This window comes from Somniosus microcephalus, unplaced genomic scaffold, assembly GCF_052327205.1.
Source record: "Somniosus microcephalus isolate GS21.2 unplaced genomic scaffold, FLI_Smic_1.0 unresolved_chr1, whole genome shotgun sequence".
NCBI classification, from domain to species: Eukaryota; Metazoa; Chordata; class Chondrichthyes; order Squaliformes; family Somniosidae; genus Somniosus; species Somniosus microcephalus.
Window position 1 is genome coordinate 150,340,553 of NW_028225179.1, and position 24,295 is coordinate 150,364,847.

The following is a 24,295-nucleotide window of genomic DNA, read 5'->3' on the forward strand; positions in this document are numbered from 1 at the left end:
TCCAAGCCGAATCAGAAAGCCTCCTGAGAGACTGAACCTTTGAACTGTTATACCTGAAGTTATATATGTATATATGTTATGTTTATTTGGGGATATGACTGTTAAGCTAAAAAGGGAGGATTGCGGTGTATGTAACCTGTTCCACCTTAAGAGAACTTAAGCCTGGTCCACCTTAAGAAAGGTACTACTTTCTTTGGCTGCTGTATACGTAATACCGGTGGTGACCACACCGGTATATAAGCACAGTGTAATAATATTGTATTCAGTATAGTCCGACCTCCAACCAGTAAAGACCTGTTGAATTTACTCTTGTGGTCTGTGTAGTAATTCTCACTATAACACACAGACTTAACATCTATATATATAAATCGGTACTTCTGTCATTCTGTCATTCTGTCTATCTGTCATTCTGTCTGTCATCGCCTGTGCGTCTGGCGGGCTATGCGCTCGAAAGTTACAGGGCGTACCTTTGCGCGCGTTACCTCCAAAGAAAGCTTACGCTTCCGAGACAGTTTCAAGCGTATTTACGTTTCGGCCGGGCTAAAATCGCGCCCGCGGTATCCCAAAAACCTTCAACATTCCGCTCATTAGCATCTCATTATCCGCTCATTAGCGACAGAGTGACCTCGAGGTCGACCAATCGTACGGCGGCTTGCTGCTGCGTGCGGCCGGGCCCTCCTACGGTCGAGTGACGGGACGATTGACCAATCCTACGCTTTGGTGACCTGACGGTCGACCAATCGGTGCGTGTGTGGGCGGGCCTTATCGTTCTGAACCGAGGTGAGTCGCCGCCATCTTGCTTCCGTTCTTTTTCCTGCTTTCTGCGTCTTTCTTTTCAAATATACATTTCCAGCAAAATAAAATTGAATTTATTAAATTGTTTTAAAAAAAAACTTCATTCATTTGTAAATATTTTTTCTAACCTCAACATTCTTTTTGCTACCTTTCCCCGTTTTTTTTGTTAGGCCCTGAAAGCCTGGGCCTTTCTTGCCCAGCCAGGCCCGAGCTAGGGCTTCTGCTAAGCTCCTCATCCCCCCCCCCCCCCATGCGTCACGTTACCCGGGGCAACGGCGTCAGCCACAAGGGTCAGGGTGCACACGCAGCAGGAGCAGGTGAGACGCGGCGTCTCTGTTCCGCGCTCGGCTCGGGCGGGGGGGCTCGGCCGCCGGCCGTCTCTCGGAGCCGCAATCGGGCTCGGCCGGGGGGGGCTCGGCCGCCGGCCGTCTCTCAGAGCCGCAATCGGGCTCAGCCGGGGGGGGCGGGGGCTCGGCCGCCTGCCGTCTCTCAGAGCCGCAATTGGGCTCGGCCGGGGGGGGGCGGGGCTCGGCCGCCTGCCGTCTCTCAGAGCCGCAATCGGCCTCGGCCGGGGGGGGCGGCGTGGCTCGGCCGCCGGCCGTCTCTCAGAGCCGCAATCGGGCTCAGCCGGGGGGGGGCGGGGCTCGGCCGCCTGCCGTCTCTCAGAGCCGCAATCGGGCTCGACCGGGCGGGGGTGGGGCGGGGCTCGGCCGCCGGCCGTCTCTCAGAGCCGCAATCGGGCTCGGCCGGGGTGGGGGGCGGGGCTCGGAGAGCGAGGCTCTCGGCCGGGGGGGGCGGGGCTCGGAGAGCGAGGCTCTCGGCCTGGGCCCCCCCCCGCCCCCCCTCCCCCCCTTCCCCCCCGCCGCCCCCCCTTCCCCCAACCCCCCCTTCCCCTACCCGCCCCCCCTTCTCCCCCCCACCCCTTCCCCCCTCCCTTCCCCCCCGCCCCTTCCCCCCTCCCCTTCCCCCCCGCCCCTTCCCCCCCACTCCCTTCCCCCTCCCTTCCCCCTCCCCCCCTCCCTTCCCCCCGCCCCTTTCCCTCCTCCCTTTCCCCCTCCCTTCCCCCCTCCTTTCCCCCCTTCCCCCCCTCCTTTCCCCCCTTCCCTTCCCCCTCCCTTCCCCCTCCCTTCCCCCTCCCTCCCCCCCCTCCCTTCCCCCCGCCCTCCCTCCCTCCCCCCCTCCCTTCCCCCCGCCCTCCCTCCCCCCCTCCCTTCCCCCCCTCCCTTCCCCCCCTCCCTTCCCTTCCCTTCCCCCCCCGCCCTCCCCCCCCCCAGTCACTCTCTCTCTCTCTCTTCCAACAACAACATGCCCTCGAAAAGCCTCGGCACCGCCGGGCACTTCAGCTAGTCTATATATATAAAGCAGTATGGCCTAGAAATTGGGTTTTGGCACAGCGACGGCTTTAGCGCCGGAAGTTAGTGCCGGAGCTAAGTCGCGCTGGGCGGGCCAAAAATTCACTAGTTCTGCGCCCAAACGGCTGCCGGCGCTGCTGAAAGCTGTTTGCGCCTGAAAACTGGCGCTATGCGCTGAATTGCGGCGCTATTCCGGCGCTGCGGCGCCCGCTGCGGTGCGGCAGGTTCGGGAAGTGCAGGCCTCCTCCTTCCCTTAAGGAGGAGCTGCCTGCACCCGGCCGCGGCCCGCGAAAATCATTGTAAAAATGAGCCCGGCACCTCGGACAAGTGCTGGGCTTGCATCTGTCCCGGGGGGGGGGGGGGAGAAGTCCGGGGAGGGAGCTGCGGCCAGGCGGCCGGCCGCCGCGGGGCCTTTAATGCGCCGGCGCAAAGTCCAGTAAGGCACCTCTGCCAGAACGTTGCTTGCGGCTGCCACGGGCGAGGCGGCCGCAAGTCAATTTCGGAGTTCGGGCGGGTTACCATGGCAACCGGGACGCTGCGCACACCGATGACGTCATCGGTGCTGGCGCAGCGCTAACGGCCTAACGCCGATTTAGGGACCCACTCAATTTCCAAACTGGCCATAACTCCGGCGCTAGGCCCTCTAGCGCCTCAAAAGCGGCGCTAAGTCTACCGAATTTCTAGGCCCATGTCTCTTTGTCTCTCTGTCTGTCTGTCTGTCTGGCTATACAATCAAACGTTATAGAGCGTACCTACACATATGTTATATCAAAAGAAAGCTCATCATTAGGGGACTCTTGTAGGCATATTTACTTTTTGTTCGGACAAAAATTGTGCCGACGGTATCCAAAAAACGTTCAAAATTCCGCTCATTATCCGCTCATTAGCATTGAGTGGGGGCGGGTTCATTGTGTGTGCGGGCAGGCCATCCTAGACTTGAGTGACGTGATGATTGACCAATCCTACAGTTCAGTGACCTGACGGTTGACCAATCGGTGCGTGTGTGGGCGGGCCTTATCATTCTGAACTGAGGTGAGTGTCAGCCATCTTGATTCGTAAGTTTATTTTTTTTCCCACTTTCTGCATGTTTCTTTTCAAATCTAGATTTCCAGCAAAAAAATAGTTGCTTTTAAAACACAAATTGTTTTTAAAAAAAGTTAATTAATTTGTCAATCTTTTCTCTAACCTCTATAATTTTCCTACCTTTCACCGTTTTTGCAGGCCTGGAAGCCTGGGCCTCTGTTGCACAGCCACGCCCGAGCTAGGCACTGCCCCTCCCGCTGGGCCCGCCCCACGATCGCCGCCATCTTGGTAAAGGCTGGCGGCGCGGGACTGGGCCGAGCGTAGCCATCACCGCCATTTTGGTAAAGGCTGGCGGGGCGGGAGGGAGCCTCGCGGGAGGTGAGTTGCGGTCACCGCGGGGCTCGGGCTCAGCTGATCGGGCGCTCATCAGGGGTCGGCCCGCAACACATCGACCGGAGGAGCGGCGGCTCTCTCTCTCCTTGCCCCCTGCGGCTCGGGCGGGGGGGCCGGTGCTCGGGAGGGCGGGGCTCGGGAGGCTGGTGCTCGGGAGAGCGGGAGGGGGGGGAAGGGTTACCCCGGCAACCAGGCCCGGCCCTCTCTCAGCCTCAAGCCGCTCACGCCCGTTGCCGGGGCTTGGCTCCAGCGCAGGCCCAGCCGCAATCGGCGGTCTTGAAGCCGGGGCTCGGGAGGGCGTGGGGCGGGGCTCGGGAGGGCGGGGCTCGGGCTGACCGGGGCGCTGCGCTCGGCTGGGCCATGTCAGTGCGTGGGGCGGCACTGAGCTCCGCGGAGCCATCGCCGGCAGAGGGGAGAGGGTCTGCTGGCTCCCCCCCTCCCTTTCTTCCCCCCTCCCTTTCTCCCCCTCCCTTTCTCCCTCCCTCCCTCCCTTCCCCTCCCACCCCCCCTTTCCCCCCCACACACCCCCTCCCCACTCCTCCCCTCTCCCCCCTTCCCCTCCCCCCTTCCCCTCCTCCTCCCTTCCCCTCCCTCCCCCCTCCCCTCCCCCCTCTCTTCCCCTCTCCCCCTCCCTCCCCTCCCTCCCCCCTTCCCCTCCCCCCTGCCCCCTTCCCCTCCCCCCTGCCCCCTTCCCCTCCCCCCTCCCCCCTTCCCCTCCCACTCCTCCCCCCTCCCCTACCCCCCTCCCCCACCCCCCACCCCCTCCCCCTACCCCCCTTTCCCCCTCCCCCTTCCCCCCTCCCCCCACCCCCCTTCCCCCCAGTCGCTCTCTCCCTTCCCCCAGTCGCTCTCTCCCTTCCCCCAGTCGCTCTCTCCCTTCCCCCAAGTCGCTCTCTCCCTTCCCCCCAGTCGCTCTCTCCCTTCCCCCCAGTCGCTCTCTCCCTTCCCCCCAGTCGCTCTCTCCCTTCCCCCCAGTCGCTCTCTCTCTTCCCCCCAGTCGCTCTCTCTCTCTCTTCCAACAACAACATGCCCTCAAAAATCCCTTGGCACCGCCGGCACTTCAGCTAGTATAATATAAAACACTCTGGGGTTGAGCCAGGTCTCCCGTTATATGCCCCGCTTGATATTCAGTAGGTGCGTGTTACAGGCATCCGATGTGACGCCACCCGATTTGTGCTACAACCCAAGGCAGATTCCTACCCACTTTAGTCTTTTCCTCTTGTAGCGAAAGTGCAGGACGAAATCGACCAAGTGATTGGATCAGAGCGATCGCCCAGAATGGAGGACCGTAAGCACATGCCCTACACTGACGCAGTTATACACGAGGTCCAGAGGTTTGCCAACATCGCCCCGATGGGCATCCCACGAGCAACGACCGTGGACACCAACTTCCAAGGATATTTCATCCCTAAGGTAGGCTTCAAAAATACTGAGGTGCAAATCTGTCGTAAGTGTTTGAACGGTTCCAGGATATAAAGTCCTACCATTTTACAATATTCAGAAACATCAGCTTGTTCATTTAGCGCAAGCCGAATTAATTGCTAGTTATTTCATTGATATTATCAAGCACGAATAAGAAGCACGACTTTAAATTGTACACTATGTCACAACTGCCTGAACCTTATGTCCACTTGACCGGCTAGGTGCCTGAGGACCCATAGCAGGCGTCCACAGCTCGCCGGTCCAATTTAAACGATCAGTATTGGGCCTCGGGCCTACCTGTTCTGGTGCTGGGATTGTTCCCAGTTTGGCACAACAGACTGACGCGATCCAATTTCACCGCCAGTGTCTCTTCAAGCTTCCCGCTCATTGCATCTTTTCCAGACTGGTATCAAGATAGCAAGCTGCACTGTAAGTGAGCACTAGATACAGGCTCTTGTTTTCTCCGCAGGGTACTTACATCATTCCTTTACTGGCCTCGGTGCTTTACGATAAAACGCAGTGGGAAAAACCTGACGAGTTCAACCCAGCTCACTTTCTGGACGCCGCGGGCAAGTTTGTGACGAGAGGTGCCTTCATACCTTTCTCTACAGGTAGCTCTTCTGGAAAGTTACTCAGTATTTAAAGAATGAAAATTCTTAATTAGTTTGCATTGATCTGTATAGCTGACAGATCTTCACGGGGTAGTCATAGGAACAGGCCTTTCAGCCCCTTGGGCCTGATCTGACATTCAATTAGTTCGTGGCTGATCTGTATCTTAACTCCATCTATCCGCCTTGGCTCAGTAACTCTTAATACCCTCAACCTAACAAAAATATATCAGTCTCAGTTTTGAAATTTTCAATTGACCCCCCAACCTCAACAGCTTTTGGGGGAGTGAGTTCCAGATTTCCACTAGCCTTTGTGTGAAGAGGTGTTTCCTGACATCACCCCCCTGAACAGCCTGGCTCTAATTTTAGGGTTCTGCCCCCTTGTTCTGGACTCCCCCCACCAGAGGCAATAGTGTCTCTCTATCCACCTCTCAAATCCTTTAATCATCTTAAACACCTCAATGAGATCACCCCTTAATCTTCTACACTCGAGAGAATACGAGCCTAGTCTATGCAACCTGTCCTCATAATTTAACCCTGTTAGCCACAGTATCATTCTGGTGAATCTGCGCTGCACCCCCCGCCTCCTAGGCCAATATATCCTTCCTGATGTGCGGTGCCCAGAACTGATCACAGTGCTCCACATGGGGTCTAACCAGAGCTCTGTACAAATAAAGCATAACGTCGTCCCCTTTGTAATCCAGCCCCTTGAGATAAAGGCCAACATTCCATTAGCATTTCTGATTGCTTTTTTTGTACCTGTCTATCAGCTTTAATTGATTGTGTGCTGGGACCCCTAAATCTCCTTTGCTTCTCTACAGATTAGAATGCTCTATAAATAATCATTTGTCAAGTTGTGAATGGAACTCCAAAGCTCCCCACTGTTTGTACCGCACATGTTTGAATGCACTGCTGTTTTCTGAGTGACGTTTTCCCCCGGCCTTTATCTCTCCACTCCTGAAGTATGTATTACATCGAATTACACACAATCTCTGGATTACTACCAGTGCCACGTGCTAGTAAGAGTACAGAGAACAGGATAGTTAGGCTAAATACGTGGCTTGAGCAGTGGTGTAAGAGGGAGGGTTTTAAATTTTTGAGGCATTGGAACCAGTTTTGTGGTAGGTGTGACCTATACAAAAGGGACGGTCTACACCTGTGCAGAGATGGAACTGATGTTCTCGGGGTAATTTTTGATAAAGCAGTTCGGGAGCATTTAAACTAGTATGGCAGGGGGCTAGAAACCTATGTAGTGAAATAGAGGAAAGTGAAAGGCAGACAGAAATAAATGGTAAAAGGGTGAGGAACAAAAAACAAAGGGCCAAATTAATTCATAAAAAATGTGAGCATAAAAAAAGCCTGAGGGTTTTATACCTTAATGCGAGAAGCATCAGGAACAAGGTAGATGAATTAGCTGTGGAAATAGAGGTTAATAATTATGATCTAATTGGGATTACGGAAACATGGTTGCAGGGTGAGCAGGGCTGGGAGCTTAACATACAGGGGTATTCAGTATTTAGGAAGGATCGACAAAAAAGAAAGGGAGGAGGGGTAGCATTGCTAGTAAAAGAGGGGATAAATGCAATTGAAAGGAAGGATATTAACTCAGTTAATACAGAATCTATATGGGTGGAGCTAAGAAATAGCGAGGGGCGAAAAACATTAATAGGAGTGGTATATAGGCCTCCAAATAGTAAAATAGAGGTTAGGGAGGGCATCACGAGGGAAATTAGAGAAGCGTGCAATAAGAGCACAGCTGTCATCATAGGTGACTTTAACTTACATATAGATTGGACTAGCCTAATCAGTAAAAATAATGAGGAGGAGGAATTCCTTGAGTGTTTAAGGGATGGTTATCTGGATCAATATGTCGAGGAACCAACTCGGGAACAGGCTATATTGGACTGGGTACTGTGCAATGAGAAGGGACTAATCAGTAATCTTGTTGTACGGGGACCCTTGGGTCAGAGCGATCATAACATGATCGATTTCTCACTCGAAATGGAGAGCGAAGAAATTGACTCAGAGACTAAGGTCCTGAATTTAAACAAGGGGAATTATGATGCCATGAGACAGGAACTGAGTAGGTCTGATTGGACAACGTTCCTGAGAGGACTGGAGGTAGATAAACAATGGCAAACATTTAAAGATAGAATGACAAAATTGCAAAAATTGTTTATACCAATCTGGCATAAAAGGAAATCTAAAAAGGTGACTCAACCGTGGATAACAGGGGAAATTAGAGACAGCATAAAATCCAAAGATAGGGCGTATAAAATAGCCAAAAAAAGCGCCAGAGCGGAAGATTGGGAACAGTTTAAGATAGAGCAAAGGAGGGCAAAGGGCATGATCAAGAGGGGCAAAATAGCTTACGAAAACAAGCTGGCGGAAAATATAAAAACTAACTCCAAAAGCTTTTATAAATATATCAAAAGGAAAAGACTGGTGAAAACCAAAGTTGGTCCATTGCAGTCAGATACGGGGGAATATATAATGGGAAATAAGGAAATGGCAGATCAACTAAATGCATACTTTGGGTCAGTCTTTACGAAGGAAGACACAAAAAACCTCCCTGGGATATCGGGAAAAATAGGGACATTGGCAAAGGAGGAACTGACGCAAATCAATATCTCTAAGGATATGGTGTTAAGGAAGCTAAAGGGATTGAAGGTGGACAAATCCCCAGGGCCTGATAACATGCATCCTAGGGTACTGAAGGAGGTGGCCCTAGAGATAGCGGATGCACTAAGGATGATTTTTCAGAATTCATTAGACTCGGGAACAGTGCCGATGGATTGGAGGGTAGCTAACGTTACCCCACTATTCAAAAAGGGGGGTAGGGAAAAAGCAGGTAATTACAGACCTGTAAGCCTTACATCAGTTGTGGGCAAAATGCTGGAGTCCATCATTAAGGATGAAATAGCGGAGCACTTAGCAAATGGGGACAGGATAGGACAGAGTCAACATGGATTTACAAAGGGTAAATCGTGCTTGACTAATCTATTGGAATTTTTTGAGGGAGTAACTGGTAGAATAGATGGGGGAGAGCCAGTAGATGTGGTGTACCTGGACTTCCAAAAGGCCTTCGATAAGGTCCCACATAAAAGATTAGCATGGAAAATTGAGGCTCATGGGATAAAGGGGAAAGTTTTGGCGTGGATAGGGAACTGGCTGTCAGATAGAAAACAGAGAGTTGGAATAAACGGCTCATTTTCTGAATGGCAGGCAGTAACAAGTGGGGTACCACAGGGATCTGTCCTGGGCCCCCAGCTGTTCACAATTTACATTAATGACCTGGATCAGGGAGTCGGATGCAGCATTTCCAAATTTGCAGACGACACTAAACTAGGAGGTGGGGTGGGCTCAGAGGAAGAGACCAGGAAGCTCCAGAGCGATTTGGACAGACTGGGCGATTGGGCGGATAAATGGCAGATGCACTATAATGTGGACAAGTGCGAAGTTATCCACCTTGGGTGCAGGAACGGGAGGGCAAATTATTATTTAAATGGCAATAGATTGGGAGAGGGGGAAGTACAGAGAGACCTGGGTGTTCTTGTACACCAGTCACTGAAGGCGAGCATGCAGGTGCAACAGGCGGTCAAGAAGGCAAACGGTATGCTGGCCTTCATTGCAAAAGGGTTAGAATACAGGAACAGGGATACCTTGCTGCAGCTGTACAGGGCACTGGTGAGACCACACCTCGAGTACTGTGTACAGTTTTGGTCGCCTCATCTGAGGAAGGATGTTCTTGCCATGGAGGGGGTGCAGCGGCGATTCACCAGGCTGATACCAGGAATGGCGGGAATGACCTATGAGGAGAGACTATGTAGTTTAGGGATGTACACACTGGAGTTTAGAAGATTGAGAGGGGACCTCATAGAAGTGTATAAAATTCTGACAGGTCTAGACAGACTGGATGCAGAAGGAATGTTTCCCTTGGCGGGTGAGAACAGAACTAGAGGACATAATTTAAGGATAAGGGCTAAACCATTTAGGACAGAGATGAGGGGGAATTTCTTCACTCAGAGAGTGGTGAACCTGTGGAACTCATTGCCACAGAGGGCAGTGTACGCCAGCTCATTAAATATATTTAAGAGGGAATTAGATATATTTCTACGGGCAAAAGGGGTTAAGGGTTACGGAGAGAAGGCGGGGACGGGATACTGAATTAAAGGATCAGCCATGATCTCATTAAATGGCGGAGCAGGCACGAAGGGCCGAATGGCCTACTCCTGCTCCTATCTTCTATGTATCTATGTATCTATGTACAGCTCAGAAACAAACCATTCGGCCATATGCCAGTGTTTTTGCTCCACACGAGGCTGCTCCCACGCTATTTACTTCACCTCACCCTATCAGCACATCCTTCTATTCCTTTCTCCCTCATGTAACAGACTTGAGGGGGACAGAGATAGACTGGTGTAACGGGCAGACACATGGCAGATAAAATTTAACGTGGAGAAGTGGGAAGCGATATATTTTGATAGGAAGAATGAGGAGAGGCAATATGAACTAAATGGTACAATTTTAAAGTGGGTACAGAACCTGAGAGACATGGGGGTGTATCTTTGGCAGGACAAGTTGAAAAGGTTGTTAAAAAAGCATATGGGATCCTTGGCTTTAGAATCATAGAAACCATAGAAATTTACGGCACAGAAGGAGACTATTCGGCCCTTCGTGTCCGTGCTGGCCAAAAAGGTGCTATCCAGCCTAATCCCACATTCCAGCTCTTGGTGCGTAACCTTGTAGTGTGCAGCACTTCAAGGACATATCCTAGTACTTTTTAAATGTGATGAGGGTTTCTGCCTCTACCTTCTTCTTCTTCTTCTTTTTCTTCTTCTTAGGCAGTCCCTTGGAACCGAGGATGACTTGCTTCCACATTAAAAATGAGTTCTCAGGTGACTGATGAGTCCAATGCGGGACCTGCAGTCTCTGTCACAAGTGGGGCAGACAGTGGTTGAAGGGGTGGGTGGGTGGGGTGCTTGGGTTGACGTGCGCTCCTTGCGCTGCCTGCGCTTGGCTTCCGCTTGCTCCCGGCGAAGAGACTCGAGGTGTTTGGCGCCTTCCCGGATGCTTCTCCTCCACTTTGTGCGGTCTTGGGCCAGGGATTCCCAGGTGTCAGTGGGGGATGTTGCACTTTTTCAAGGAGGCTTTGAGGGTGTCCTTGAAGTGTTTCTTCTGCCCACCTGAGGCCCTCTTGCCTTGCCGGAACTCCGAGTAGAGCGCTTGTTTTGGGAGTCTCGTATCGGGCATGCGGACAATGTGACCCGTCCATCGGAGCTGATCGAGCGTGGTCAAAGCTTCGATGCTGGGGATGTTGGCCTGAGCAAGAACACTGACGTTGGTGCGCCTATCCTGCCAATGGATTTGCAGGGTCTTGCGGAGGCAGCGTTGGTGGTACCTCTCCAGTGCAGACATGGACCACGTACAGCAGGCACCTCAAAGCACTGCCTCTCCCACCTTTTCAGGCAGAGAGTTCCAGACCCCCACCACCCTCTAGGTGAAAAAAGTTCTCCTCCAATCCCCTCTAATCCTTCTCCCAATTACTTTAAATCTATGCCCTTTAGTTATTGACCTCTCTGCTAATGGAACTAGGTCCTTCCTATCCACTCTATCTAGGCTCCTCATAATTTTATACACCTCAATTAAATCTCCCTTCAGCCTCCTCTGTTCCAAAGAAAACAAGTCCAGCCTATCCAATCACTGGTAAAGTCTGTTCTTGTCGTTACCTGGCATCATACAAGCACATCAATTAGGGAAAGGAACGCTGGCTGGTTTATGTTGTTCCCTCCCTTGGGATGCTGAACCCAATTGCCCACTTGGGCAGCACATGGAATGATGCCCCCAACTGAGATATGCTAACTTGATACAAACCAGTGATTGTATGTGGGACCTTCCTAGTCCAGATGGTTCAGTGCCAATCAATGTAGGGACCCCCAGAAGAAGATTTACGAGTATACGGACAATGACGTACAGGTAAAGACCCTCTGGTCCATCCCCCCTGTCCCACACAATTGCGATACCTCGTGTATCGCAATATCTACACTCCCATCCCACTCAAAACCATGTGTTCTCCTGGGAGAGGCAAAAAAAAAGATAAATGCCTGGGCCAGTTTAAGGGAAAAAATCTGGTAAATTCCTCTCCGACACCCCATAAACACCCCCCCCCTCCTCCCGAGGTGATAGATACCAGTCCCGGAGATCACTCTGGCCCTGAATACCCTGCAGTAACCTACCCTTTTGTACGAGGTGAACTCTGCCCCAGCCAGAAACAGGTCCAGCTCTCGCTTGAAGGAATTCAGCAAATCGGCGTCCACCGCACGAGCCGGCAGCCTGTTCTGGAGGTCCACTATTCCCTGGGAAAAGAACCACCTCCTGACATCTAACCTAGATCTGCCCTTATACAACTTAAAATTGTGACCCCTGGTCCTGCCTAACCTATTTAATTGGAGCAAACTTTCAACTGGAACACAATCTATTCCCTTCATCGCCTTATAAACCTCGCTCAGATCACCCTTAAGTCTACGCTTCTCTAAAGTGTAGGGTCCCAGTTGTTTTAGCCTATCTTGATAACTAAGATACTTTGACCAGATCTCCTCTACATTAGGGAGACCAAGCACAGATTGGGTGATCGCTTTGCTGAACACCTCCGTTCAGCCCGACCCCGAGCTTCTGTTTGCTTGCCATTTTAATTTTCAGTCCCACTCCCACTCTGCCGCTCTGTCTTCAGCCTCCTACACTGTTCCAATGAAGCTCAATGCTTTCGAGGAGGCACTTTACAGCCTTCCGGACTCAACATCGAGTTCAACAACTTCAGACCAGAACCACTGCTCCCATTTTTTTTTTGGACAGCCAGTGCTGTTAATGGTTCTGCTGTTCATTTAATCTCTCCTGCCTTCCACCCTATCACCGACCTTCCCTTTTGTTCTTTCCTCCCCTCCCTCCCTCCCCCTTTCCCTGCTTCTGTACTTTTGCTTATAAACTTTAACATCTCTAACTTTTTTCAGTTCTGACAAAAGGTCAGTCTGTTACGCTCTCCACAGATGCTGCCTGACCCGTTGAGTATTTCCAGATATTTCCTTATATTTCAGATTTCCAGCATCCGCAGTGTTTTGCCTTTTGAATTTATGCGTTGACAAAGTAGCTGTTAACACCGGCGATTGTTCTGGTCCTATAGGTCGCAGGATTTGCCCGGGAGAGACACTGGCCAAGGTGGAGCTCTTCCTGTTCTTTGTAACCTTGCTGCAGAAGTTTGACTTGCATTCTCCCCCTGGAGTTACTGAACTGGACCTCACGCCTGTCGTAGGGGGCATATTGAATCCAAAGCCTCACCAGGTGTGCGTTGTACCTCACGTACACCATTGATGAACAGTCCTGACATTCTCGGACACACAGACAGAACGTTATAAAGACTTTGATGACTGCTGGGGTTCTACAGCTTTGCTAATCAGTCATCTACGAGATATTGGCACTCTCATCTTAGTGGAAGATATTCCTTTTGTTACGCTGTGCTTTGTATTGCTTTTATTCTGACTAGTTTAACTAAGCAGAGAGTGTTAAAATGGAGTGTTGTTGAGAAATATTCCATTTTAATGTGTTATCCTTAAAATCTATCATTGGATTCGTCCTTTCAACTTGGAGTAAATCAGATGAAATTTCCAAGCCTTGTTGTCACACCACGGTGGCCCTTTAATTGCTGCTCATTGCGTCAGCAGTGGAAATAATCAAACGTTCCCCGGGTGTCCCTGACAATGGCCTCTGAGCCGTCCAATTTTAACTGACCTCTGGCTTGTCTTGGCCAGGAAGCGGCTGCTAACGAGGCCCGGATGTTTAAATCGTCTGAGCCTCCCTGCTGCCGCTCGCTAGGCCATGATCCCGCCCAGGAGTACCAATCAACCCACCTCACCCCTCCTCACCACCTCCCATGTTTCAAAGCAAGGCGTTCCCTCCCCAATTTCAGTTGCAGGTGGTTTACTCAGAGTCAGAGTCATAACGGCACAGAAGGAGGCCATTCGGCCCATCGAGTCCGTGCCAGCTCTCTGTAGAGCAACCCAGTCAGTCCCATTCCCCCGCTCTATCCCTGCAAGTTTATTTCCCTCAAGTGCCTATCCAGTCTCCCCTTGAAAACATTGAGTGTCTCCCCTTCCACCACTTCCATCGGCAGCGTAAAAAAGTTTTTCCTGACATCTCCCCTGTATCTCTTGCCCAAAACCTTAAATCTGTGTCCCCTAGTCCTTGTAACATCAACTAGTGGGAACAGCCTTTCCCCGTCTAGCCTATTCAAACCCGTCATAATCTTGTACACCTCTATCAAATCACCCCTCAACCTCCTTTGCTCTAATGAAAACAAATCCAGCTTCTCCAACCTGTCCTTGTAGCTAAGATCCCCCATCCCCAGAACCATTCTGGTAAATCTCCTCTGCACCCTCTCAAGACTTGAATGACATTCAGGCTTGGGCTGATAAGTGGCAAATGACATTCGCGCAACACAAGTGCCAATGATTATCTCCAACAAGAGAGAGTCTAACCATCACCCCTTGACATTCAATGGCATTTCCATCGTCGAATCCCCCACAATCACCATCCAAACAGCTATTATAGTTGCTCCTCAGCCATTTATCAATCCAAAAAGTCTGTACAGGATACAAGTAGCAAAGCTTTATAAAAACCTTACACTGCCCATGGCACATTCTCCAAGGGGTATAATTTTCTGGAACCATGCATGCAGAAGGTCCAGCACAAAATTAACCATTCCCTACAGAGCCAATGTTATTGGAGCAGGCATTGGGCTGTTGCAAAGCCCTGGCTTGCCATGGCAATCCAGCATAAGCACTTCTAGATTACTGGTGCATTGGGAAAACAGGCACTCACTCAATTTTCATTCAATTGAGGCCCGCTTCTATTTAGGGGCTGCCAACCCTGATTGGACGTATTCCTGGAGGTGTCATCACATGACCTCCAACCGCCCCACTCCCGCCATTGGTCGTCCAACATGTCCAGCCTCGGGGTGGCCTGCCTTCCCACGGCCAATCGTAAAGCGAGCAGACTCTTCATTACCTGATTGGCTGATGCTTGACTGTCAGTCAAACTGTCTTTTTTTTCCCCCATCTCCAACATTTTTGTATGATTAATAAACAAAAACGTTCAAAGAAAATTTTAAAAAGCACACAATTTTTTAACACCCCTGTCATTTTTCTCCTGGGTGCTGCTCACTGTAGTGTCCTGGAGATTAGAGTTTAATTCCTGGAGACTCCAGGGCAATCCGGGAGGTTTGGCAAAACTACTTCTATCACGTATTAGAACTGGGAGGCAGGAAATCAAGTCTTAACAGCCCAGCAATGGATAAAATGATAAGTATTTCTATTCATCCCATGGTGGAATAATGTTCCAGAATGTTCCTGTTTCTTTCCAGAGGCCCTTCATATTATTTACATTTTATGAATTCTGCTTGTGGCATGTAATAATATTTTTTTTTAAAGGTAGTGGAGTCTTTTGCAGCAACTGTTTAATTATTTCCTAAGACAATTATTTTTCCTCCTCTTCAAATAAAATATAATAAATGGTATGCACACAAAAACGTGGCTATTGCATTTCTTTTGGACGGTCAACAGTCTTGGTTGCGTGTGGCTCCATGGGTAGCCACTCTCGCCTCTGAGTCAGAAGGTCATGGGTTCAACTCCCACTCCAGAGACTTGAGCACAAGATCTAGGCTGACGCTCCCAGTGCAGTACTGAGGGAGCGCCGCACTGCCGTCTTTCGGGTGAGACGTTAAACCGAGGCCCCCGTCTGCCCTCTCAGGTGGGCGTAAATGATCGCACGGCCACTATTTCGAAGAAGAGCAGGGGGATTCGCTCCGGTGTCCTGACTAATATTTATCCCTCAAACAACTTCACTAACAAACAGATTATCTGGTCATTATCACATTGCTGTGTGTTTTTTTTAATTCATTTTATGGGATGTGGGCGTCGCTGGCAAGGCCAGCATTTATTGCCCATCCCTAATTGCCCTTGAGAAGGTGGTGTTGAGCCGCCTTCTTGAACCGCTGCAGTCCGTGTGGTGAAGGTGCTCCCACAGTGCTGTTAGGGAAGGAGTTCCAGGATTTTGACCCAGCGATGATGAAGGATCGGCGATACACTTCTAAGTCAGGATGGTGTGTGACTTGGAGGGGAACTTGGAGGTGGTGGTGTTCCCATGTGCCTGCTGCCCTTGTGGAAGAGGTCGTGGGTTTGGGAGTTTCTGCCGAAGAAGCCTTAGGGCCATTACATCTCGACCTGTATATTCGACACCGCTTGCCATAAAAGCCAGTATGCCATTGAGATTTTTGTGGCCTTATCCACTAGGGGTGCATTTTTTTATATCTTGTGAACCTGGCTGTGCAGGGTCAGGAGGAGAAGCCATTGAGGATGTACTGACTGCATTGGGACAGGTAGGAATGGAACCAAGATAGGATGGTAACCATGGAGTTGGACCATGACGAGAGGTGGTGGAGAAAGTGATTGCCCATCTAAAAAGCTGCAGAGCAATTGAGAAGGATGAAAAGGGATTGCACGCCATGATCACATTGATATTTTAACCATTAAGACCCATTTCAGAAGTCAAATGGTTACAAAGCACCACAGTTTCCTTTGTTAGTGAGAATGGGTCGTTATGAACAATTCTCTTACTTATTCACGGTGGAAGAAAAGGGAAAGGAAATCAACGGGTCTCTCAATCTTCTTTCTACTTTCACTTGCTGCTAGAAGGTTAGCAGCAGGTTTCCAGTCTGCTCCCTCGATGCATCGTCGCGAAATAGAAGTTTACCTGAATGTCACAATGGCAGATGCCAGTACATGGCACAGGTCACGTGTTTGAGGTCATTGACTCATAGAGAAAATGCCATCCAGTAACCATTCGGTCATGGTGTGAGTAGACGTGCTTGCTTAACTGGACAACCTCGAGTATGTCAATCTTGTCTGGAATGATAAGGTCACAGAGGGTGACACACCCAGCCGCCCCAAGCTTACAGAACCATTCTGCAATGTAGATTTAAGTTTATTCTTAGAAACATAGAAACATAGAAGATAGGAGCAGGAGTAGGCCATTCGGCCCCTCAAGCCTGTTCCGCCACTTAATGAGATCATGGCTGTTCATCCAAATTCCGTACCCTGTCCCTGTTTTCTCCCCATATCCCTTGATCCCTTTAGCCTTAAGAAATATATCTAACTTCTTCTTGAATCTATTTAATGAATTGGCCTCAACTGCCTTGTGTGGTAGAGAATTCCACAGGTTCACCACTCTCTGGGTGAAGAAATTCCTCCTCATCTCAGTCCTAAATGGCTAACCCCTTATCCTTAGACTGTGACCCCTGGTTCTGGACTCCCCTGCCATCGGGAACATCGTTTCTGCATCTAGTCTGTCTAGTCCTGTTAGAATTTTATAAGTTTCAATGAGATCCCCTCTCATTCTTCTAAACTCTAGCGACTATAAGCCTAATCGACCCAATCTCTCCTCATACGTCATTCCTGCCATCCCAGGTATCAGTCTGGTGAATCTTCGCTGCACTTTCTCCATGGCAAGAACATCCTTCCTCAGATAAGGCAGCACGGTGGCATAGTGGTTAGCACTGTTGCCTCACAGCGCCAGAGACCCGGGTTCAAATCCGGCCTCGGGTGACTGTCTGTGTGGAGTTTGCACATTCTCCCCGTGTTTGCGTGGGTTTCCTCCGGGTGCTCCGGTTTCCTCCCACAGTCCAAAGATGTGCGGGTGAGGTTGATTGACTATGATAAATTGACCCTTAGTGTTAGGGGGATTAAATACGTGGGGTTACGGGGATAGGGTGGGATATGTGTTGATGTAGGGGTTACGGGGTTCGGGTGGGATGTGTGTCGGTGCAGGCTCGATGGGCCGAAATGGCCTCTATCTGCACTGTGGGGTTTCTGTGATTCTGTGAAGGCGACCAAAACTGCACACAATACTCAAGGTGTGGTCTCACCAAGGCCCTGTACAACTGCAGCAAGACATCCTTGTTCCTGTACGTGAACCCTCTTGCTACGAAGGCCAACATACCATTTGCCTTCTTAACCGCCTGCTGCACCTGCATGCTTACCTTCAGCGACTGGTGCACAAGGACACCCAGGTCTCGTTGCACTTCCCCTTTTCCCAATCTATTGCCATTCAGGTAATAATCTGTCTTCCTGTTTTTGCCACCGAAGTGGATAACCTCGCATTTATCCACATTATACTTCATTTGCCATGCATCTGCCCATTATACTGCATTCGCCATACATTCTTGATTGTTCATCCATGCTAAGCCCTTATAAGAACATAAGAAATAGGAGCAAGATTAGGGCATACAGCCCCTCGAGCCTGCTCCGCCATTCAATAAACTCCAAAGAATAAAGGCCCAATCTATGCAATCTCTCCTCATCGGACAACCCCCTCATCCCAGGAATCAATCTAGTGAACCTCCGGTATAAATCACTAGTTAGGTCCCAGCTGGAGTATTGTGTCCAATTCTGGGCACCACACTTTAGGAAGGATGTCAAGGCCTTGGAGAGGATGCAGAGAAGATTTACTAGAATAGTACCAGGGATGAGGGACTTCAGTCACATGGAGAGACTGGAGAAGCTGGTGTTGTTCTCCTTAGAGCAGAGATGGTTAAGAGGAGATTTAATAGAGGTGTTGAAAATCATGAAAGTTTTTGATGGAGTAAATAAGGAGAAACTGTTTCCATTGGCAGAGTTTTGGATCAGCTTAAGTTTACGGAGGGTGGAAGATGGGAGGCTCACCAGGAGATCATTGAAATAGTTGAGACTAAAAGTCACAAAGGCATGGATGAGGGTTTCAGCAACAGATGGGCGGAGGCAGGGGCAGAGACGGGCGATGTTACAGAGGTGGAAATAGGCGGTCTTGGTGATGGAGAGGATATGGGGTGAGCAGCTCAGTTAAGGGTCAAATAGGACGTCGAGGCTACAAACAGTCTGGTTCAGCCTCAGACAGTGGCCGGGATCCACAAGGATAGCTAGTACAGGAAGTGGAAAGGTTCAGCCACACAAGTTAGTGGTTTCAACTGAGTTTGGACGAATGCACATTGTTGAGTGTAACGCATATAACCGGGGCAGAGCAAAGCAGAGTAGTTTATTGAAGTCAACGGTGGGATTAAATCGGACAATGTGTTCTCATTCCATCAGTTTCCCGCCGGCTGGGTTAGGTTAAAAATACCCCCTCCCACCGACATCGATCCTAAAATACCGTTTACTAGTTTGAACCCATGTCGCCAAGTTCTAATCCTACAGGAATAATAAAACGCTATTAATGATTTTACTCCAGAGCACTGTTAACATTTGTGCTGTTGGTCACTACGTGTTTGCATTGTGCCTCAACTTATCACTAAACAAACAGGGTGAGATGCTTTATCGGGGAAGTGTGGTTAATGAGTTGCAGGTCAACCAGCATCTTCGAAAAAGAATAGTGCTGACACAAATGAGGTAAGAGAAAAAGACGTTCCACAGTGCTCCTCATTTCTCAAGTGTGTTTTGCTGAAAAGTAGGCTTTGGGAGTAGAGTGATAGCAAGTCGGCAGCCCGTTTTAAGAACATAAGAACATAAAAATAGGAGCAGGAGTAGGCCATTCGGCCCCACGAGCCTGCTCCGCTGTTCAATAAGATCACGGCTGATCTTCGACCTCAACTCCACCGCTCTCCCCATTTTTATTTCCATTGAAGTTGACAGGCAGTTCCCAGCTGCTGAATGTGAGTGTGGCGGTGTGTGTGTGGGACGTCTCCAGCCTTCTCTGTCTTGTGGAGGTACTCAATGACTGCGGGGGTCCAAGTAGTTGCTGGTCGGCCGCAAATTGTATGCCAATCTGGAGGGAGCCTCGACAGGGATACCTGCAAGGGCTTGCTTCACGTCAAAGTTCTCACTGGACTGGGCGATATCCCCCGAATTGTTGCAGTCATTGGAAGCCTGATGGTTTCGGGTTGCGCCGTGACCCCCTCTGACCTCTGCAGTCCTGGCACAGATGCACCAGCGGAACCCCCCCTCCGCTCCTGCCACCATGCGATCATCATGGGTACCATCGCTAAGGCACCAGTCTTGACTAAATCATAGAATTTAACAGCACAGATAGAGGCCATTCGGCCCATCGTGCCCGTGCCGGCTCTTTGAAAGAGCGATCCAATTAGTCCCGCTCTCCCCTGCTCTTTCCCCATAGCCCTGCCATGGTCTCAAACTGTAGGAGCACGTGCGCCTGCTCCATATGTCAAGACTGGGATAACAGGACAGTTGTACGATCTACATAAGAACATAAGAAATAGGAGCAGGAGAAGCCCATTTGGCCCCTCGAGCCTGCTCCACCATTCAATGAGATCATGGCTGATCTGATCTTGGGCTCAGCTCCACTTCCCTGCCCGCTCCCCTTAACCCTTCACTCCCTTATTGTTCAAAAATCTGTCTATCTCCACCTTGAATATATTCAGTGACCCAGCATCCACAGCTCCCTGGGGCAGAGAATTCCACAGATTTACTACCCTCTGAGAGAAGAAATTCCGCATCTCAGTTTTAAATGGGCGACCCCTTATTCTGAAACTCTGCCCCCCCCTCAATGCAGAGCAAACTCAGGTGGGGTGGAAAACCAGCATCGCACCTGATCCAGTCAGTTTCCCGATGGGCGGGTAGGTTAAAATTGCCCCCATTTCAGGTCGATGACTTTTCATCAGAGCAAAAAAGAAAAACTGCTGGGGTTTTCTCCCCCCCTCCTTATTTTGCCTCTCCCGGAAGGTCACATGGGGGGCAGGGTCTAGTCACGATGCTCCAGCCATCATGGAGTGTGGGGCAGGCTTGATGGACCAGCTGGTCTTTTCCTGCCCGTCCTATTCAGATGTCCTTACGCTTCCGAGAGGCTTGGCTGTGAAAATGCAGAATCTCAGAAAATTGGGTCACCCAGTAAATTGCATTGCACCCACGTGGAAATCAATCATTCGGACAAGGCAGTCTGAAAACGATCTGTTTCTGACAAGGTCTAATGCAACACTGTTGAGCGGTAATGTAATGCTCCTAGCCCATTACCCTCCCCACGTCTATTGACACCAGGGCGTGATGAATTGCACTGATACTCCTGTTCTATGAGCTGTCTCGGTGAGATTACTCGATTGAAGATGGATTTGTAAAGAGCTTGAGATGAGCTCAATGTTGTTAAAGCTCAAACTCTTAAATATCATTTTTGTTGTGATTTAGAGAAGTTGTCAGAAACAAATATTTTTAATAGTGTCCTGTTGAATGATTGATGTTCCTGACTTTGCAATGCAATGTTTCCTTTCATTCACAGAATGGTAACTGTGGTATTTTCAGAGCTCGCCATTCCCTTGTCAATTAGGTTTACGTCTGAAATATACTTTCAGCGAGGCCTTTTGAGGCTTGTGATTGATTGCTTATCTGTGAGTGTCACTCAGAATGTCAATAAGCATATCTCATCTGCTTGAAGCAAACTCAGAGAAGTATTAGTTTAACAGAAAGAAACTCAGCAACATTTTTTATTCACGACGCTAGTAGTATCTAATAGCACTTCAAATTCTCATTGTTGTGTCGAAATCCCTCCATGGCCTCGGCCCCTCCCTATCTCGGTAACCTCCTCCATCCCTACAACCCTCCGCGATCCCTGCGCTCCACCAATTCTGGCCTCTTGCGCATCCCCAATTTTCATCGCTCCACCATCAGCAGCCGTGCCTTCAGCTGCCTAGGCCTTGAACTCTGACATTCTCTCCCGAACCCTCTCCAGCCTCTCTACCTCTCGCTCCTCCTTTAAGTCGCTCCTTAAAACCTACCTCATTCGACCAAGCTTTGGGTCACCTGTTCTAATATCTCCTTATGTGGCGCAGTATCAAAATTTTGTCTGATAATCGCTCCTGTGAAGCGCCTTGGGACATTTCACTATGTTAAAGGCGCTATTTAAATGCAAGTTTTTGTTGTTGAATTTTTGTGGGGCTTTTCCAGATCGCCTGCTGTCATTTCAGCGGAAGAGACTCGCAGTCCCCAGAAAAGCAGCCTGATTGCCGTCTGTGCCGCGTTTCCCGGGGTTTCTGCGGCCGTTCTGCTGAAGTTCTGTCAGACGATTGCGAGAGTCCCGGGGAAATTCATTCCCTTTCTATTTGTGAACTGACTTATCTGCCCTTTGGGTTTCGGCTTACTATCGCCATCCTGTGGTGGGACAATGGTTACTACCACTGCATTTCCTGCTGATTTCAATGTGGGTGTCACAGCGACACCAAGTAAGCAGGTAAATTATCCTCTTCACCACTTGGGGGTAATGTTCACTTCCGTGCTGTATCAACCTATGATTCTAAATCAAAGATGTCTCTTGGTGGTTTCGCGCGTGGGAGGGGCATTAGTCAGGACACTGGGAACCATCCTTGCTCCTCTTCCATGGCATGTCCAATCAGACAGGCCAGGTCTACCTTTCAAGTCTCATCTGTCGAAAGGCTCCTGTGACAATGCAGCAGTACTCCCTCAGTACTGCACTCAACAAAGCCAATATCTCAGAAAATATTAAGGATGAAAGGAGTATCAAGGAAAAGAAAGTAAAGGAACTGGTGATGAATTTAAGGAAATTTAAATAATGAATCTGTCACTTCCATGATTCTCAGGAGGGGGTGATTTTAACCTAACTCCCCAGGCAGTAATCCCATGGGATCAGGTGGAATGCCGGCTTACTGTCCCACCCAATATTACTCTACACTGAAATAACAACAGAAAATGCTGGAAAAACTCAGCAAGTCAGGCAACATCCGTGGAGAGAAATTTGAGTTGACGTTTCGGGTTTGACCCTTTTGAAGAAGGGTCAAACCCGAAACGTCAACTCAAATTTCTCTCCACGGATGTTGCCTGACTTGCTGAGTTTTTCCAGCATTTTCTGTTGTTATTTCGGATTTCCAACATCTGCAGTATTTTGCTACATTACTGTACACTGACTTCAGTTGAATGTAAAGTCAGAAGGGTTGCAAAACATACGTCCGACCTGAACCTCCCCTCTTTCCTATGCTGTCCTATGATGAGAGATTGTGTAGAATGGGCCGATACTCCCTGGAGTTTAGAAGAATGAGAGGTGATCTCATTGAAACATACAAGATTCCGAAGGGGATTGACAGGGTAGATGCTGAGAGGTTGTTTCCCTTGGCTGGAGTGTCTAGAACTAGGGGGCATAGTCTCAGGATAAGGGGTAGGCCATTTAAGACTGAGATGAGGAGGAATTTCTTCACTCAGAGAGTTGTAAATCTTTGGAATTCTCTGCCCCAGAGGGCTGTGAATGCTGAGTCGTTGAATATATTCAAGGCTGAGATCGATAAATTTTTGGACTCTAGGGGAATCAAGGGATATGGGGATCGGGCAGGAAAGTGGAGTTGAATGCGATGATCAACCATGATCTTATTCAATGGTGGAGCAGGCTCGAGGGGCCGTATGGCCTACTCCTGCTCCTAATTCTTATGTTCTTATGTTCCTGCAGGATAGGTTAGGTTAAAGTCGGACTCTAATCTCTGTGGCATGAGCCTCATGGAACACTTGCTGGTGAACCAAAGGGGCTGAGGAACCACTGGTCATGAAGACGGTCTTCATCAATATGACCACTCAATAAAGTAGGTCAGAAATCCCAGGGGCAATTTTAACGCTACTCGCTCAACAGAAACCTGGCGGGTGGGCAGTTACAATCACCCTGGCCTGTCCGAAAGCCGCCATGATCGCAACATCTGCAATTTCAATCTGCTCTCCTGAGCAGACAGCAAGGAACACGAGTCTGGAGCCAACAGGGTCCTTCTTTACATAGGCATGTTGCGGCCCGATTACATCATTGAGACCCGATTGTAATTATAACTCAGGCCTGAGCGGGGAATCCACCTGGAGTTAAAATCAGAGCCATTATTACGAATAAATAGTTTCTCGCACAATTTAATGTATCAGTAATCGGTGGATAATCATAGCCTGTGAAGAATTATTTTCCTCTCTCACATCTCCATCCTCCTGAAGGCATTGATTCAAGTTGGGGTTCATGTCCAATAGAGGATTGTTTGAGTGTCAACTGAGGCTCAGTGGGCAGCACTCTCACCTCTGAGTCAGAAGGTTGTGGGTTCAAAGTCCCACTCCAGGGACTTGAGCACATAAAGCTCGGTTGACACTCCAGCGCAGTACTGAGGAAGTGCTGCACTGTCGGAGGTGCCGTCTTTCGAATGAGACGTTAAATCGAGACCTCGTCTGCTCTCTCGGGTGGACATAAAAGATCCCATGGAACTATTTTGAAGTAGAGCAGGGGTAGTTATCCCCGGTGTCCTGACCAATATTTATCCCTCAACCAACATAACAAAAACAGATTATCTGGTCATTATCACATTGCTGTTTGTGGGAGCTTGCTGTGCGCAAATTGGCTGCTGCGTTTCCCACATTACAACAGTGACTGCACTTCAAACGTACTTCATTGGCTGTAAAGCACTTTGAGACGTCCGGTGGTTGTGAAAGGCTCTATATAAATGCAAGTCTTTCTTTCTTACACTGAATGGTGGCTGGGTACTCAAATCATAATAATCATAATCATAATCATAATCTACTTTATTGTCATTGTTAGTGCACAAGTGCAGTACAACGAAATGTAGGCTTGCGGCTCCCGAGAGTGTACATTTAGATTAAGACATTTAACATTCAACATTCATTTGGTTTGTAACACATTAACATAAACATAACC

General features: G+C 49.5%; 1 protein-coding gene across 2 annotated transcripts in view; it reads left to right on the plus strand.

Annotated features, from left to right (window-relative positions):
* LOC147096252 (cytochrome P450 2K1-like) overlaps positions 1-15,170 on the plus strand; it is an 86,845-nt gene extending 71,675 nt beyond the window's left edge. Inside the window, exons 7-9 of one of the 2 annotated variants that reach the window (XM_085975098.1) lie at positions 4,789-4,976; positions 5,455-5,596; positions 12,771-15,170. In XM_085975098.1, coding sequence (XP_085831224.1) covers positions 4,789-4,976; positions 5,455-5,596; positions 12,771-12,958 — 518 coding nt within the window. In that variant the 3' untranslated portion in view covers positions 12,959-15,170. The remainder of the gene's footprint in view (positions 1-4,788; positions 4,977-5,454; positions 5,597-12,770) is intronic. The other variant, XM_085975099.1, reaches the window with a different exon arrangement.
* The last annotated feature ends 9,125 nt before the right edge of the window (positions 15,171-24,295 follow it).